At 38.0% G+C, this 16,769-nt stretch overlaps 2 protein-coding genes across 2 annotated transcripts in view; both read right to left on the reverse strand.

Moving 5' to 3' along the window:
- The window catches only part of cpne7 (copine VII), a 52,665-nt gene extending 48,387 nt beyond the window's left edge, over positions 1–4,278 (reverse strand). The window contains exons 1-2 of the mRNA XM_016235025.1: positions 4,262–4,278; positions 1,896–2,447 (exon numbers count right to left, since the gene is read on the reverse strand). Coding sequence (XP_016090511.1) covers positions 1,896–2,174 — 279 coding nt within the window. The 5' untranslated portion in view covers positions 2,175–2,447; positions 4,262–4,278. The remainder of the gene's footprint in view (positions 1–1,895; positions 2,448–4,261) is intronic.
- A 4,928-nt stretch (positions 4,279–9,206) lies between these two features.
- On the reverse strand, positions 9,207–15,343 carry rpl13 (ribosomal protein L13). The gene is made up of 6 exons (XM_016235076.1): positions 15,249–15,343; positions 14,726–14,841; positions 14,498–14,639; positions 10,809–10,982; positions 10,449–10,505; positions 9,207–9,414 (listed from the first exon to the last, which is right to left on the reverse strand). The coding sequence occupies exons 2-6, from the start codon at positions 14,827–14,829 to the stop codon at positions 9,256–9,258; spliced, it is 636 nt and encodes a 211-aa protein (XP_016090562.1). The 5' UTR covers positions 14,830–14,841; positions 15,249–15,343; the 3' UTR covers positions 9,207–9,255.
- Positions 15,344–16,769: the final 1,426 nt, after the last annotated feature.

Consider the following 16,769-nt stretch of genomic DNA (forward strand, 5'->3'; position numbering starts at 1 on the left):
GGTGAGTACATTTTCATCAAATTTTCATTTTTGGGTGAACTATTCTTTTAATTGCTACATTTTGTGACAATAGTTTGGCGCGCAAGACATTAATGTTTTTTGTCATAATATTGCACCCCTACACTGTAAAGTTCCTGTTTTTTACAAATATAATTTATATACAATTTTAAACAATTTGTTGTTATTGTTAACAGTTTAAAGTATTCTGATTGATCGACGTCACTGGTTAAATTTAAATATTTGACATTAAGGACAACACCGATACAATTAATAAGGTATTTTTAAAAACTGCCCTTATGCATGTAAAAAATGCCCCTGGAAATCAATACTGCCCCTTAATCAATATTGCCCCTTAATGGAAATGTTCATTTCTGACCCTGGTCAGAATTAGTTACTAATAGTTACAATGAATACATCTGAATATGCCAACCCAGTCTAACTGTTGAACATGGCACAGTTGTTGGAATAATGAGGCCAGGATTAAGATTTCATCCTTCAGCCTGACACATTGCTGCAGACAGCTTCACAGCTTTGCAGAGCTGTCTTCAGCACCACTGCTGTGGCTCTAGATCATTTTTTTCTTACAGTGACTGCTTTGATATGGGGGAAAAAAACACCAGAGTGGTCGCTCTCTTTGCTTCAAGCGCCCTTTCCTGCTGTGTGACAATTCCCTGCCTAGATTCATTCCAAAAAGTGCCCACTCCCCCAACTCACAGCCCAGGCAACCTTCACAGTCAAGCTCTATACTATCAGAATGTCAACTGAAGGCATTGTGCGAAATTATACCCATCCAACAATCTCTAACCCAAAGCCTAGGCCTAGCACTTGTTAGACCTGTTTAACTTCTAATCACTGTCATCAGCTAATCCTCTAGCACTGCAAATGTATAATTTAAAACTAAAATTCAAATGCACTTATGTATAATTAGTGATATATTGATATATTGGCCAGCAGTGACAGAAATGAACTTTTCCACTGAATGGATGATTGAATCATTCACTCAGCCGCTTCATTCAAAAACGCCATTCAAAAGCAATGAAGTACTACTGTTTGTTGCTGTGGCTTTGTTTGGAACCATTTTCAATGCCAAAATAGAGCAAAATCAGTAATAGTTACAATATTGTGCCTAAAAAGTAACTTAATATTAATATCAGTAACACATTTGTATTCTTGCTTATATTTGAGGAAAACAGCACTTGCTTGTGTGATATTGCTTAATTATATCAAACAATAGCAATACAAGACAAAGACCCATACATGGGGCATTTTTTGCCCATATTTTTATTTTTGGGTCATTTTTACAACAAGGACCTGTTCATTTCAGACCCTATTGGCAGGCCAATTAATTGGCCAGTAATTTGTCATTTGCAAATTAGTGCACATTTAATTTATAGAAAAGATAATTCCGAATTATTATTTTTTATTTTTTTAGTTGAGTTTATATCTCACAATTCCAACCTTTGTCTCACATTTCTGAGAAAAATTTTTTTTTTTGACATTTTTACGTTTTTTACAACCTTTGGGTTATAAGTCCGACTCTCTAACCATTAGGCCACGATTTAAGCCCGATTAGTCCATAAATGGTAAGTGAGGGCAAATGAATATAACAAAAAACATCAGCCTAGTAACCTGCTTATGGTTAGTAGAGGGCCCTTCAAACATGGCTTGCAAATGGTGGTTAAAACCACTACTGAGAGCCATAGTCTTTCTTCTACAGAAGAAAGAATGTCATACAGGTTCGGAATGATATGAGGGTGAGTAAACGATGACAGAATTTATAACTGGATTGCATTGTAACACAACTAATACTGTAAAATAAATCTAGTGCAGAAAAGGACAGCATTGCCAATACAAAGATCTAATCAAGGCCCCAAGAGAGAAAAAGGAAAACTCACTTCAGTCCATTGACCTTGGTTCTGTACCATGAGCATGACGCAGGGATCAGACTTATTGAGCGTATCTCGGTCCAGCAGGGACTTGCAGGAAACACGCAGCTCCACCTTGGATACGCAAGCAACAGGGCCTCCTATGCCTGCCACTGGGGACGTCGCTTCCTGTGAGTCACTCATCCTGACAGAAAGTTGAGTGCGGAGGGTCAGCCGGAGATGGGAGACAGCAGTGTCAATAGGCTGTTCTTTAAAAGCCTCAGTTTGATTGAAGCAGGACTCTCCCATGCAGGGAGTCGATTTTTTAATGTTACCTTGTGTTGTTTCTTCGTAAGGCAAAGGATGTGGGATGTCTTAAAACATATCTGTCAGTTCGACTTAAAGTTCTTTACAGAGAGACATCTCTATGCCTGATTCGCTTCAGAGGAGAATGGGCTGCTGGGAGTGGTTCAGATTTAAAGGGATCAAATGGGGTGTTGTAAATCAGAGATGTCCATTAATATTACAACAGCAAAATCCCAGACGAGATCTTCAGTTGACAGCCTCTTCCACAACAGACTCCTAAGCAAGAAATAAGCATGTGGGGGTAAGAAATGTCAGGATGTACATTCTAAATGTACTTTTAACATCCAGTGAATGGTTCACCACATTGAAAACACAGCTTACATACAGATATACAAGAAGGTTTATAAGTGAATATATAAACTGCATGAGTTAATAACATGAATGTTTTACAAGGATCCACGTGTGGGACATACACATTGTGATCAGGAAGTCTGTGTGCAGGTGAAGGATTTTCTTACGCAGATTTAAAAAGTGTATTTATGACCAACAGAAAGCTGCTTGGTTTGAAAGTGACTTTTATGTGAGATATGCTTCACATATGGCTACACTACTGACAATGGCAATGTTTTAACCCATAATCTTGATTTTCATTGTGAGGTTAACCCTTTAACCTGGCAGTCAGAATGTCTTTCTTTAACTTTTTTTACACTTACGCTTTTCTTTACACTCTTTAAAAGAAAACACAAACATTTTGTGATATTTCTGTAATCAAGTGGAAATTGTATCGATGTTATGTGATTATGACACTGAACAGTTGAGGGGCCGTTCACCCATAACGCGTTTTTACATTCTACTGCGCTGCTTTTCCATTATTTTTATGTTTTTTTATGTAAACGTGCGTAGGCTACGTTTTGCGTCTTTTGAATCGTCTTAAGTCACGTAAGTCGATGTTATGTGATTATGACACTGAACAGTTGAGGGGCCGTTCACCCATAACGCGTTTTTACATTCTACTGCGCTGCTTTTCCATTGTTTTTATGTTTTTTATGTAAACGTGCGTAGGCTACGTTTTGCGTCTTTTGAATCGTCTTAAGTCACGTAAGTTTTTATTGATTTGTTGTTTGTTTTTTATTCAATATCTTATCATTATTATTATATCTTGTCATCAAACTTTGAAACACGACTAAATAAAACTATGCAATTGTAGACCCCTCCAACCTTGTGTTTTGACTTCCTTTACAGTGCTCAAGCCAACCCACCCCCTGTAATTCGTACCCTGCGGTCATATATCGTAATCATAATGTTATAATGTGCTTTATTATGCATTCGACATTCACCCTTTAAACGATCACATCAGCAAACGCGACGCGTAAATCTATCAGCCAGCAGAGCGCGCGAGGTTCAGCACCGCAGATCATGGACAGCTCCTCGCATCTACTCTATATCCACTTACTACAACAACAAGCAATTACAGCACGGTTAGTGAGCTTTCTTGCACTGCTGTTCCTTGCGTCTGAACTATTGTTTGATTCAAATACTTAAGTTAAGTATCACAGGCTATCACTAATGAAATGATTAAACGCTTGATCATGTAACTGGCGCTTGTAGGCTACTACATGAATCTACTAGTTTTGGTATGCAACACGAATACACCGTTTAACGCAAAGAATTCAGTGTCAATGGAGTGCATAAAATGACAATAATAAAGTACTACGAAGTGACTGTTAATAGATTACACTTTAGCCCGGTAAACTTCAGCTCTCTCGCATCTGCAACGCAACGTTTGTTCGACAGTTAACCCACATTCACTTTATATCCTCTATTACTTATCAAACTCGTATGCATGTAACTATAACTGAATGTAATTTTTTTTTAAATTGCATCCTTTGCCTTTCCGCAAAGATTTGCAAGCACTGGTAAGTTAGATAAACAGCCTAATTATCACTAACAACACCCGCATATGCAAAGCAGTATATAGGCTAATAGTAATAATAATTAATAATAATAAAACAATAATAATCATACACATTCCTTGATGACTAACAGCAAACATAATCTAGTGAGTGTAAATAAGAGAGCTGTGTTCTCACCTGCTGTTGCTGCTGCTCTTCTCTCAGTGTGTGTGTGTGTGTGTGTGTGTGTGTGGAGCGGCTGACACATGCCCACCGCGCGCTAGTTCGGCTGTCATGTTACCTTGAAGAGCTACATTGGAGTGAATTTAACAGTCTCAGCTGGGAAAAGTCTTTCTCTGACGTCAGTTTCGGCATCCTAAGCTTGAATGGATGTGCAAAATCATTTACAGCCTATAAGGGTTCCATTTTTTTTTATTATTATTAATTTTTCTTTTTTTGAAAAAAAAAAAAAATTCTGTAAAATGTTCATAAATTTCATGTGCCACTTTGAGAGTTTGAGTTTTTGAATTGCTTTTATAAACTTAGGGATGTGATATTAAAATATCCTGAATAATAGGGTTGGTGGTAACAGCGTTTGATTGTTATATTAGGCTATAGACATTACTAGCCTCAAGGACATGCACACAAAACCATGGTTTTAAACTAAACTATAACTATACCATGCACAAACACAGAGTGTTGACATTTAAGATGAGACTTTTACTTATTCTTCCAGTTCCATGCACTTCCTAAAAGGATAATCTAATGGAATACATATTAACTCATGCACTTCTTGTTGTGCTATATTTTTATCAAATATTGGAATCATTTCATCAGCTTACATTCAGCACAAGTTTTGTACTTCTTTTTACTGACTGATCATGCACTCATCTGAGCCTTTGCACCTCAGTTTTTTGAGTGAACTCGGACAAAATGATCCACAAATCAAGCATTGCAATTAGTTCAGGCAGGCCTCGTCAGTCAAGCTCGCATCAGCTGTTCCTGGCGTGTACCGATCCAGTTTTGACACTTATCACAGCGGTCCATTTAAATTCCATTCTCCAGCATCTCTTCTATCGCATCGCCGCTCGCAAATCAACTCCCTCCTCCAACCCCAACTCCACCGGTAATCTAATCTGATTTTTCTTTTCTTCGTATATACAGTTCACTATATTGCAAGCATTCTCTATCATATATTTTGTGTTTTCTACAGCTCATGTAATTATGTATGCATATACTGGATCTGTTCTGTACCCCAGGGGGGTTTGACTTGCATGGCTGCATGGACAGGCGTGGGGAGTTTTGCCCAGAACAGAACCATACTGCCAACACTAACTGTATGCTATAATTGTACTAAGCATAGTTTAACAAAGTGGACCTGACTGAAATAATGCATTGTTAATATTTTATGGATCTGAGGTGCATAAAGCTTGGACCATTGAGGTCTACGACCAATCAGTTCCAAAAAGAAACACAAAACCTGTACAAATAAAAAGAAAAACTTTGTAGTCAGGATCTCAGAGTATAATGTCAGTAGTGTGGGAATGGAGTAGCCTGGCTGCATGAGCGAGATGTTGAAGGATCTAGAGTTACTGAAATGCTTTTATGTTATTGGCTGATGCATTTTTTCTCTGATAGCATAATGGCATAGTGGTGTAATGGTGACAGTGGTGAAACTAGCATTGTTAGACTATTCTTACATAATATTACTAATACCTAAATCCATCTTCCAAAATCGGACTAGGGTTTTATTTTGGGGCTTTTCAGAAAAGCACAAAGGTCGTGAAACTGGTCTTCACATGTCCAGACAAGATTTTGAGATTAACCAGAAATGGCATTTTCATTTAATTGGAGGGAGTTTCCTGTCATTTGTGTAGTGAGCAGCATGGATGCATGTTGACAGAATATAACTTGTAAATCAATTAAGAAGAGCAATTATATGGCCTATAGCTGTCTGAAGCCATACCCATAGGTAAAACACCTATGTATGCAACAAATGCCATTATTGTGCTCGCAGAACCTTTTTCATCCCACCCACAATTTCTCTCTCGCTCTTTTTTTTTTAAGAAAGGACACTGTTATATTGGTCAGGAAGTGAAGAGTGAGAGAGAATGGAAATGGCTTAATCAGAGATAAAGTGCTATTTGGTTTCTGCAAAATAAGACATTGTGGCTTCTGTGCTGATCATCTTAAACAGGCTCTGCTAATTCTGGCTGCCTTTCTAAAAGAACATCTAGAGCCACTCCATCAAGAATCCTGATGAGAAGCGCTGACAGTACAGGATATCAATCAATCGGGGAGAGGAAACGCATTTGCTCTAAGGAATTGTTCGTCCAAAAATGAAAATTTGCTGCAAATGTACACGCTCTCAGGTCATTCAAGATGTAGATGAGTTTGTTTCTTCATCAGATTTGGATACATTTAGCATGTCATCACTTGCTCACCAATTAATCCTCTGCAGTGAATGGGTGCCGTCAGAATGAGAGTGCAAACAGCTGATAAAACCATCACAAGTAATCCACACAATGGATTATTGTGATGTTTTTATCAGCTGTTTGGATTCTGACGGCACCCATTCACTGCTGAGGATCTATTGGTGCACTCTAAAAAAATGCTGGGTTAAATACAACCCAGTGCTGGGTAAAATAGGGACAAACCCAGCAATTGGGCTGTTTAGACCCAGCGGTTGGGTTAAATGTTTAACCCAACCTTCTGGGTAGTAACCCAACCGCTGGGGCAAAACAACCCAATTGCTGGGTTTATCCCTATTTTACCCAGCACTGGGTTGTATTTAACCCAGCATTTTTAGAGTGTGAGTGATGTAGTTCAAATGTTTAACAACTTAAATTTTCTTACAAAGTGATCATTTTAGATAATCAATCAATTTGGGTTGTTTCTTTCATGTAAATGGGTTTCTACCAATAATGTATATATATATATTTTTTGTTATTTAACAGAACATGTAAGTGGCTCTGTAACATGTAACCTCTGCTGGGTTCAGGATACTTCTATCCTCTTTTTCTTTCATGTAAATGGGTTTCTACCAATAATGTATATATATATTTTTTTTGTTATTTAACAGAACATGTAAGTGGCTCTGTAACATGTAACCTCTGCTGGGTTCAGGATACTTCTATCCTCTACGCCACTAAGCAAGTGACAGAGATATTGAATTTATGATTCATATATTTAGAGTTCTAAACTATTACTTGGGTTTATGCATAACCATGACCAGTCACAAAACCTTTAAAGATTTCCCATGACTTAACACCTTTTCTTTGTTTACATAGAGAAAGTCTCACATACTGTGCATCCACAATGGCTACTTATGGCCTTAAACATAATAGCTATTACTTAAATAAATTGAAGAGACGCACTGTGACTCTAAACTCACTTGTGCATCGCTACCCAGACACTGTTACACTAAAATACTCACATAATGATGGACGTAAAGACATCATAGAGGATAGTGAAGATATTTCACTGGAACTTGGGCTTCAATACATTTTTTTCGTTATGCATTTATTCATGTTCAATGTCATCATCACTGTAAAATAGATAAAAAGCATTAAGGTCCTATATAGCAGTATAGAAGCGTTTTTTATTATTATTTATATATGGACCCTTATGAAAAGGGTTCTATTTAGCTACAAAAAGAGCCCAAATCTGTTACTGTTTAGAACGATTTTGTTTAAGAGTGCAATTTAATATTTATTGTAGATAAACCAAATGGTAACCATTTTCCAGTATTTTAACGAGCAGTCTAAATGGACTATTTCTACCACTGAATCCACTGGTCAAGGGTAACTAGGACACATTCTCAACATCTTATGTAACCTCATACGTGCTTATCTCCCCACTCATCTCCCCTGGGTCAAGATATTTTTGGTTTATTGATCCATGTGTAGGTTTTCATGGGAAAATCCCAATGGTTCATTGATTGTGGACAGCCCCAATTATAACGGCCCCTTTACTTCACTTATAATTGATTTGGGCCACTTCAGCTTCAGTGACACTCGGTTCAGCAGCACTGGAAAATGTCCCATTACTCAAAATCATCCATGATTGTTTCCACACTAAACCAGTCTCTAAACCATCTGCGTGCAAAAGCCTCAGAGAAGGTTTATAAATCAGAGGATACACAATACAAGCAAATATAGCACCAAAACGCAGTCCTGGCAGAAATGAGGAAAGATATGAATGCTCGGACTCACACACCACATATGATGATGTGGGAATGCAATGTTTGCATAATACACCCACAGCCCATTCATACACCAAAACTGGACATTGCAACATCATCTATAGGACAATGTTGGCATTCATTAACACTGAAACTGCTGATTTGTATGAGTATTTCCATCATGAAGACAAATTCCATACTTAAGTGTGCTGACAGACATTATTCAAGCTTCCACCTCAGGTTACAAACACAATATGCAAGTTCAGCAGCTATGACAAAACATTAAACGGATAGTTCATCCCATCATGAAAACTGATTTACTCATCCTCATTTCAAAAAAGCTATATAGAAACATGCAGGTTTGGAACTAAATGATTCAATCGAGTTTGTAAATGATTAGGATTCTTAAATTATTAGAATTATAATTTTTTTGGGTGGACTATCCCTTTAACAAGTCTCACTAGCACAGGCCTGGGAAAATTATTGAAATGCTGTCCTGACACAGATCCAGCTTTAAAAAAAACCACTGTAGTTAGCTTTGAAAAAATTAAGTTATTGCTAAACCACGCCTTTAAAAAAAACTTCCAAAATCAATAAAGGTAAACACTGCCATCTTCTGGTAAATATTAAAAGTAGTAGTCTCACTCATTTATAAAAGGTTATGTATTTGTAAGACACTTTCGACACATTAAATTTGTACATTTTTCCAGTGCTGGTTGAATGGGAATCAAACCAATGACTTACTCAACCAGAAAGAACAAAAAGCATTGGTTTTTCTGCATTGTTACCTGCACCTTTTATCATCAACCTGAGCCTTATGAAAGTGTCTGCAGGAAGAGGAACTTCTAAACTAAATAAAAATTCACTTTTGAGACTGAAAAGCAAACTATATACACACACATCCTCTACAAAGCAGGGGGGAAAAAACTACAGATTTTTCCAAGAAATTACTCTGAAAACTTTTTTTTTTAGACATTTATTTTTTTGACAGTTCCTTACAAAGTAACGTTTATTTCTTCTTTTCGGGATCCTGCTCTGCGGCCTCCTTTGCCCTCTTGGCACGGATGCCGAACAGACGGGCATTGGCACGCGCCATACGCAGACTGGCAAAGGCCTTGAAGTTCTTCTCTTCCTCTGAAATTACGCGGGCCTTCTCTTTCTTGTACACCTGCAGAAAATATGGACACTTCCTCAGATTCAGCAAAACTCTACATGTATACATAAAACATCTACTTTCACACATCTCAAATTGCATCTTATCTCTGTAAAACCCAACATGAAATGTGTAAGAAAATAATCCTTTGAAATAAACCGAGTCTTCAGATTATATATGGCTCATATATGGATATTTATGGCTTACATTTGGTTTCTGCAGGTTAAGTAAATTTAAGATTTTCGATCAAGAAAATTTAAGGAATAAATTAAATGGAATTCTAATATGTTCTGTAAATGTCTTGTTATAGCAAATGTAAAATAGAAATTCCAACAGATCATTCATTTTACAAAAAAAAAAAAAAAAGGTTTAAGGTTTTGGTTTGAATGGCTCTCCAATATGGAAAAAACTTTTACTGTCCCTTCCGATCACCGGGCAAAAAAATTAAATAAATAAAAAGTGATGTTCTTCCTCACTATATTTTTGCACTGTGTTCCAATGGAAACGTATGATTCTTAAATAGATGCATTTACTTGATGACAAAAGTCTTGTTTAAATGAGGAAGTGAGTTTATGATTAAAACAAGAGCAAATATCTGCCAATATATTTACAAGTTTTCATTCTCTATTGACATTTGTTTGTTTTAATTCAAACTCACAATTTCTCAACAAAAAAAAAAACTTCCTATGTTCAATTCGCATCAATTACACGTATCTTAATGTTTAGATGTTTGTATTGGAAAACAAAAATAATGAAGGTTTTTTTTTTTTTTTTTGCAATGCAACATTTAATGCCATGACTTTATAAATTTAAAACTTTCTGCTCTGATTAGAGACCGTTTTAGGACTTGTGTAATTTGTGTTACTAACAATAGAAGTTAGTCTACTCAAATATATTTTCCCACAGCAAAAAAACAAAACGCATGTAGAAAATAGTGTACAACTGGTTTTTCAGCAAAGTTTCATCATGCTGATAATTTAGAGACCTTAAAATTGTGTGTATCAAACATGGTACAGCAGGCTTCATAGTGCTAGAGATAAGATACATACGTTTTTGATGGGCATGACAGGTCCAATAAGCTGTGTAGCCATCTTGAGCTCCTCCTCCTGTACGCACAAAAGACAGTCAAAACACAAAAAACTAAATGCAGAATATGGCTGAACAGTATGCAGTCATCAGCTATAAAAGGGTTCAAAGGTCATCAAGGATGTGCAGAGATTCCGGAGAAAGTGTCATCATTTGACTGCAAACACCAAAGCTGTTACCCGTTACAATAAACCGCATTTTAGACCTGACATATTATATATTATGCATCAAAGGCTTGATATGATTTATGATGAATTACAAAGCTTCAAATCAACGCTCATCCCAAGAGAGGTCGGATTTATGATCAGAAGGAAGCCACTTACAGTGCCATCTCCCTTTTTAGGTGCAGAAGCCTTCCTGGGGAAGAGGATGAGTTTGGAGCGGTACTCCTTCAGCCTCTGAACATTGGCCTGCAGAGACTCTGTGGATCTGTTATGCCGACGAGGGTCAACGGCGATGCCGATGGTGCGGGCCACATTTTTGTTGATTCCCGCTGCCTATATAAGCAAATTACAGTGCAAAGTGAGACATGTGACACTCAATTATACTGAAACAGCTCTGACAGCATCAACAGTCATCAGCAAATAGGGTTCAAAAGGAATCATCAATGAGGTACAGAGATTCCGGAGAATTGTCATCATTTGACTGTTTGAATAACTGTAAATGAGACCGAAGAAAACTACATTATAGTTAAAGATAGCTCTCCCAAAAATAAAAATTGCCACCGTTTACTGACCCTCAAGTTACTGTTCCAAACCAACAAGACTTTGGTTAATCCTCGAAACAGTAGATTTTTTATGCAACCTGAGAGGTTTCTGTCTCTCCACTGAAAGTCCAGGTAACCAAAACAGGAAGATCCATAAAAGAACAAAGTGTTGTCAAATTAACCCATATGAAACAAGTGGTTTAACCCAAGCCTTGTGAAGAAATACAATGTATGGGTGTTTATGTGAATAAATGTCCAAATTAAATCATATAAAGCAACTGCATCTCTCCATTCGTTTTTATCCACGATTTGCATTACGCCACTTTTATGGCCTTTTTGGACTTAAAGGATTAGTTCACTTCCAGAATGAAAATTTTCTGATAATTTACACACCCCCATGTCATTCAAGATGTTCATGTCTTTCTTCAGTCGCAAAGAAATTAAAGTTTATGAGGAAAAGATTCCAGGATTTGGCCAACGGGCTGAAGGTCCAAATTGCAGTTTCAAAGGGCTCCACACGATCCCACCTGAGGAATAAGGGTCTTATCTTGCGAAACAATCGGTCATGTTCTTAAAATTATATACTTTTGAACCACAAATGCAACACTAATTAAGATATTTTTGATGAATTCTGAGTGCTCTCCCATAGACAGCAAAGTAACACGATCAAGGTCCAGAAACGTAGCAAGATCGGTAAAATAATCCATGTGACATCAGGGCTTCAACCGTAATTTTACGAAAAGCTACTAGAATACTTTTTGTACGGAAAGAAAACAAAAATAATGACTTTATTCAACAACTCTTCTCCGCGTCACCCTGGTCACGTCTGCGTGACACAGCTGACACAGAACAGCATACGCTGTTTACGTTCAGTGGATACTCTCCAAAATGGCGCTAGGGTGACGCGGAGAAGAATTGTTGAATAAAGTCGTTATTTCGGTTTTCTTTGCGTACAAAAAGTATTCTCGTAGCTTCGTAAAATTACGGTTGAACCCCTGATGTCACATGGATTATTTTAACCGATCTCCTTGCTACGTTTCTGGACCTTGATCGTGTTACTTACATTTCTGTCTATGGGAGGGTCAAAGAACTCTCAGAATTTATCAAAAATATCTTAATTTGTGTTCCGAAGATGAACGAAGGTCTTACGGATTTAGAACGACATGAGGGTGAGTAATTAATGACAGAATTTTCATTTTTGGGTGAACTAACCCTTTAAGGTAGGAGAGGGGCGAAAACCTCCATCTCATTTTGTCCTCCAACTTCAAAATCGTCCGACATCGTTGTTTTACCTTTTTTTTGTAAAGGGCGTTTGACTTTCTTTGCACGTTGGCTTTGTAAACACTGGGTCGGTACTTCCGCCTGCGTCACACGTGACCTTTCCAACATGACTACGTAACGCGTGAAGTCGAGCTAGTGCAAGACAAGCATTTGTGGTTAACAAGTATATACTTTTTTTTTTTTTTAAGAACATGACCGATCGTTTCGCTACATAAGACCCTTATTCCTCGGCTGGGATCGTGTAGAGCCTTTGAAGCTGCACTGAAACGGCAATGTGGACCTTCAGTGTGTTGGCCACCGTTTAAGTCCATTATATGGGGAAAACTCCTGAAAAGTTTTCCTCAAAAACCTTAATTTCTTTTTGACTGAACACAAAAAGACATGAACATCTTGGATGACATGGGAGTGAGTAAATTATCAGGAAATTTTCACTCTGGAAATTAACTAACTCATTTAAAGGGGTCCTATTATGCTTTTTCACTTTATTAATTTTAGTCTGTGTAGTGTGTATGTTTGGGCATAAAAAAGATCTAGAAAGTTACAAATCTCAAAGTCCACTCCAAAGGGAGATATTTCGTTTTAAAAAAATCCCTTTTCAAGAACTACAACGAACGGCTCGTTTGGACTACAGCATTGGTTTCCGGGCTTTGTGATATCAAAAAGCGGCTCATTAAAATTTTCTGCATGTCTAGAACAATTCTTACAAGTACAACACGACCTAGCTGCGACGCATCTCATCCGGTGCGCGACCGCCTAAAACGATGTTTTTTTTCACCCCCGTGCCCAAACGTCTTTGTTTGGGCTTCTGAAAGCAGATGATGTCAGGAAACAGGGGTTGCAATTTATTTTTTAACTTAACATTTTACTGAGGACAGCTTCCACAACACGAGGGAGTACAGTGATGGATTCGCCAAAAAGCTTTTGTTGAAAGATGGAGCAAGGGGCGTTGCAGTACTGAAACACCATCTAAGCTGTTCGCCAATCACAACGCATTTTGTTTTTCGGAAGGTGGACCATCATCAAAGCCGGAACTAATCGAGCGGTTTGTGCCAGGCTGGGGAGAAAGGTATTTTAATTAAGTCAATTATGTGAAAAATAATGCGTTTTTCGAACCACCAAGCATGAGAGCATGTTCTAGTACACCCCCAAAACTAAATCAAGACTTTGTAAAAGAGCATAATAGGACCCCTTTAAGTTTTGGTTACCTGGACTTTCAAAGGTGGGACAAAAACCTCAAGTCTCATTAGGGCCTTTCGCACCGCGGGAACCTTTTCGTAGTACCAGAACTAACTGTGGACCTACCCACTTTTTGCCATTTTCGCACCGCCGGAACTGGGTGCTTTTTTAGTACCGGACTGCCTTTTTCGAGAACCAAATTAGCTCCTAATCCGGAGCAGGGTCTAACCAGCACAACTGGTACTACCCCTGTCACGCAAGTAGACACTGATTGGCCAAACGCGTATGAAAACGCCCTCACCCGCCATGATTTAAAACGCCGTGTAAACATTGTCTCAACTTATTTCGCAAGTATGGAGAACAGCGATAGATGGACGGACGCTGAAGTGCAGGCACTTGTAGCACTGCCAGTTGTCGTTGGAGATTCTTAGTCCTCCTTCCCGTTCTTTCAATCGCTTTACGTAGCCTATACGTCGACATTCCATGTCCATTATTGTGAAACCCGCGAGACACAGCAAACACACAGCTCCGATCACAGCATCCTCCATCCTCCTGTTGTTAACGTTGTTCTTCTTTGTTTCCGTTGTTGAACGCCACGCACAAATGACGTCACTGTGTCGACCGTCTTACGTACACTGTCGGTGTGAATGCAACCCTTTAAATGGTACTGGGAAATAGTTCGCGCAAAATCGTCCCAGTACTTTAGTACTGTACATTTAGTTTTGGAACTAAAGCGGTGCGAAAGGCCCTATTAATATATCTTTATTTGCATTTTGAGATTAATCGAAAATGACAGATTTAAGCTTGGGGTGAACTAGCCCTTTAAAAAAGGGGTGGCATCAACATTACCTTCAGCTCCTCCAGGGTGAACCCTCGGCCGGCACGGACCTTGGTGTGGTAGCGGATGGTTGGACACCTGACGGCTGGCCGAAGAGGTCCAGAAACTGGTCTTGGAGCGATTCGCCGAGCCTTTGCCTGACGGGCCTTGCGTCTAAAGAAAAACAAGATGCAGTCCAATTAAGTGATGCTTTCCATAAACTGTTAAACCCCATTTTGCAGCACAAACGTGTGTGTTACCTGCGGATCTTTCTGGCAGGCTGGTTGAACCAGGTGCGCACTCTCTTCTGCCAGTCTTTATGAAAGTGAGGGTTCAAGATCATGCCATTCCGGCTGGGAGCCATGATTGTTCACTCCTGGTGAAAAAGAAACGTTACAGCAATGAGTACACAGACACTCCACAGCTCACCCAGCATTAACACACTTTAAACTCGTATAGTTTTATAACCTTTACAAAGAATAGCGCGCATGCGAAAGCTGTTAGAACAACTTTGAGTTTATGATAAAGTCTGATAAAGTTTATTTAGGTTTTCAAACACTTGGATATTCGCGCAAGCGCTCGGCTGCATGGAAACGCGACAGAATACAGCGTACTAACTATCTCATTTCATCTCTCAGTAATGTGTAACACCGACAATACAGCCGAGTTCGCACATAAAACAAACTGCACTTTAAAGACGGGCTACTTAAATTATCATATAATGAAGCATTATCAAGGATTACGGCGGATAAACTTGATGAATGCCGGAGTAAATACACATACCGTCTGTGGCGGAAAATGGCTGAAAAGGAAAAGGAAATGACAACGCGGGGTTTTAAGTGAAGGGAAGAAAAGAGCCAATAGGAACGAGCGATGTGCCCGTCTACCGGAAGTGTGAAGCCGAGTTTGTTTTGACAAATCAGCACGTGGATGGACGTACATTTTAAGTTTGACAACTAATAGTTATTTTATTTATTTATTTATTTATTTATTGGCAATAAGTAGTTACTACAGACTACCATGGTGTCGTGAATATAAAGGAGGACGTTTTGATTTTTTTAATTTTTTTTAAAAAACTGCCTACGTAGATATGTGCATGCAAATAAAAGAAAAAAATATGAATATGTTCATTAATACACCCATGCATTAACATTATCCAAATTAAAACTTAGAAAGTAAGCACAAGAATGGAAATATGTAGCTGAATGAATTAAACGATGAAGCCACCTTAATGCACTTTTACATTATGTTAAGTAAAATGCTATCCATTTAGTGACATTATTTTTGAAACTTGAAAACTTATAACATTGTAGAAAAAAAGAACAATTACATTTGTGTGTGTGTGTGTGTGTGTGTATATAATTATTATTTTTAAAACATAAGGAAAACGTGTGGAAAAAAGAAAAATTACATTTGTGTGTGTGTGTCACACACACATATTAATAATAAAAATTTTGTAAAGGAAAACGTGTAGAAAAAAAGACCAATTACATTTGTGTGTGTGCTTATATGGTTATTTCTATGGGATCTGGAAAACTTAAAAACTCTTGGACACAGTTGTCTGTAGTCTAATAAGAGAATTTTAAAAAGGCCTGATTGAAAATCAATCATTAGGAGGCATCGTGAGGCCTCCTTGCACATCTAAGCCTTGCCATCCTACAATTCCCAGCCTGTTAAAGGCGCATAGGTGCTTTCTTACTTAAACGCATATTCATATGTGAAATCCTAAAGTCCTATGTGAGCACATGACATTCATTCACAGGCCTATGTAATATCGGTGAACTTGTATAGTAAAACAAAGGCTTATATAATTATTTATCTATTTGCCTGGCTTTTACATTTATGTTATGAATGTCATTCGACACATTAGATCAAGATAAGATCAGCCATATTTGATTTGCTGGTTGCATTGCATTACACAGACTTCTGAGAATAGATGACTACTAATCAGTTTTAAAAAGCATAAAAACATGTACAACTATAATCTCTTTATAGTAACCAAAATAAGTAACATTATACATATCTAAACAAATGTCCTTTTGGCCAATGAGTTACTATTTCCTAAAAAACGCAAAGAGAGGTATCAAAGGAATCTGCTGTGAATTCTATTACACAGGTTTCAGATTTTCTTCAGGCAGAAAAAGACACTATGATCACCCCTTCATTAATCATTGATCACTGGAACACAGAAAATCATCAGTCTTTTAATCTAAGGGGAAAGGTCAAGGTGTGCTAGGCTGGGAGGTGCTCATGGTTCCCTTCTGCACATGTGCCCTTCTTTCTCTACATCGAGAGAGAGAGAGA

Source organism: Sinocyclocheilus grahami, unplaced genomic scaffold (assembly GCF_001515645.1).
Source record: "Sinocyclocheilus grahami isolate Dianchi unplaced genomic scaffold, SAMN03320097.WGS_v1.1 scaffold462.1, whole genome shotgun sequence".
Classification (NCBI taxonomy): Eukaryota; Metazoa; Chordata; class Actinopteri; order Cypriniformes; family Cyprinidae; genus Sinocyclocheilus; species Sinocyclocheilus grahami.

What these genes read in the sequence shown, in the direction of transcription:
- rpl13 (XM_016235076.1), bottom strand. Translation starts at nt 14,829, where the DNA reads ATGGCTCCCAGCCGGAATGGCATGATCTTGAACCCTCACTTTCATAAA. An exon ending in CCTGCCAGAAAGATCCGCAG is followed by an intron (nt 14,640 to 14,725) that starts GTAACACACACG and finishes GTTTTTCTTTAG; the next exon opens with ACGCAAGGCCCGTCAGGCAA. An exon ending in CTGTCATGCCCATCAAAAAC is followed by an intron (nt 9,415 to 10,448) that starts GTATGTATCTTA and finishes TATTTTCTGCAG; the next exon opens with GTGTACAAGAAAGAGAAGGC.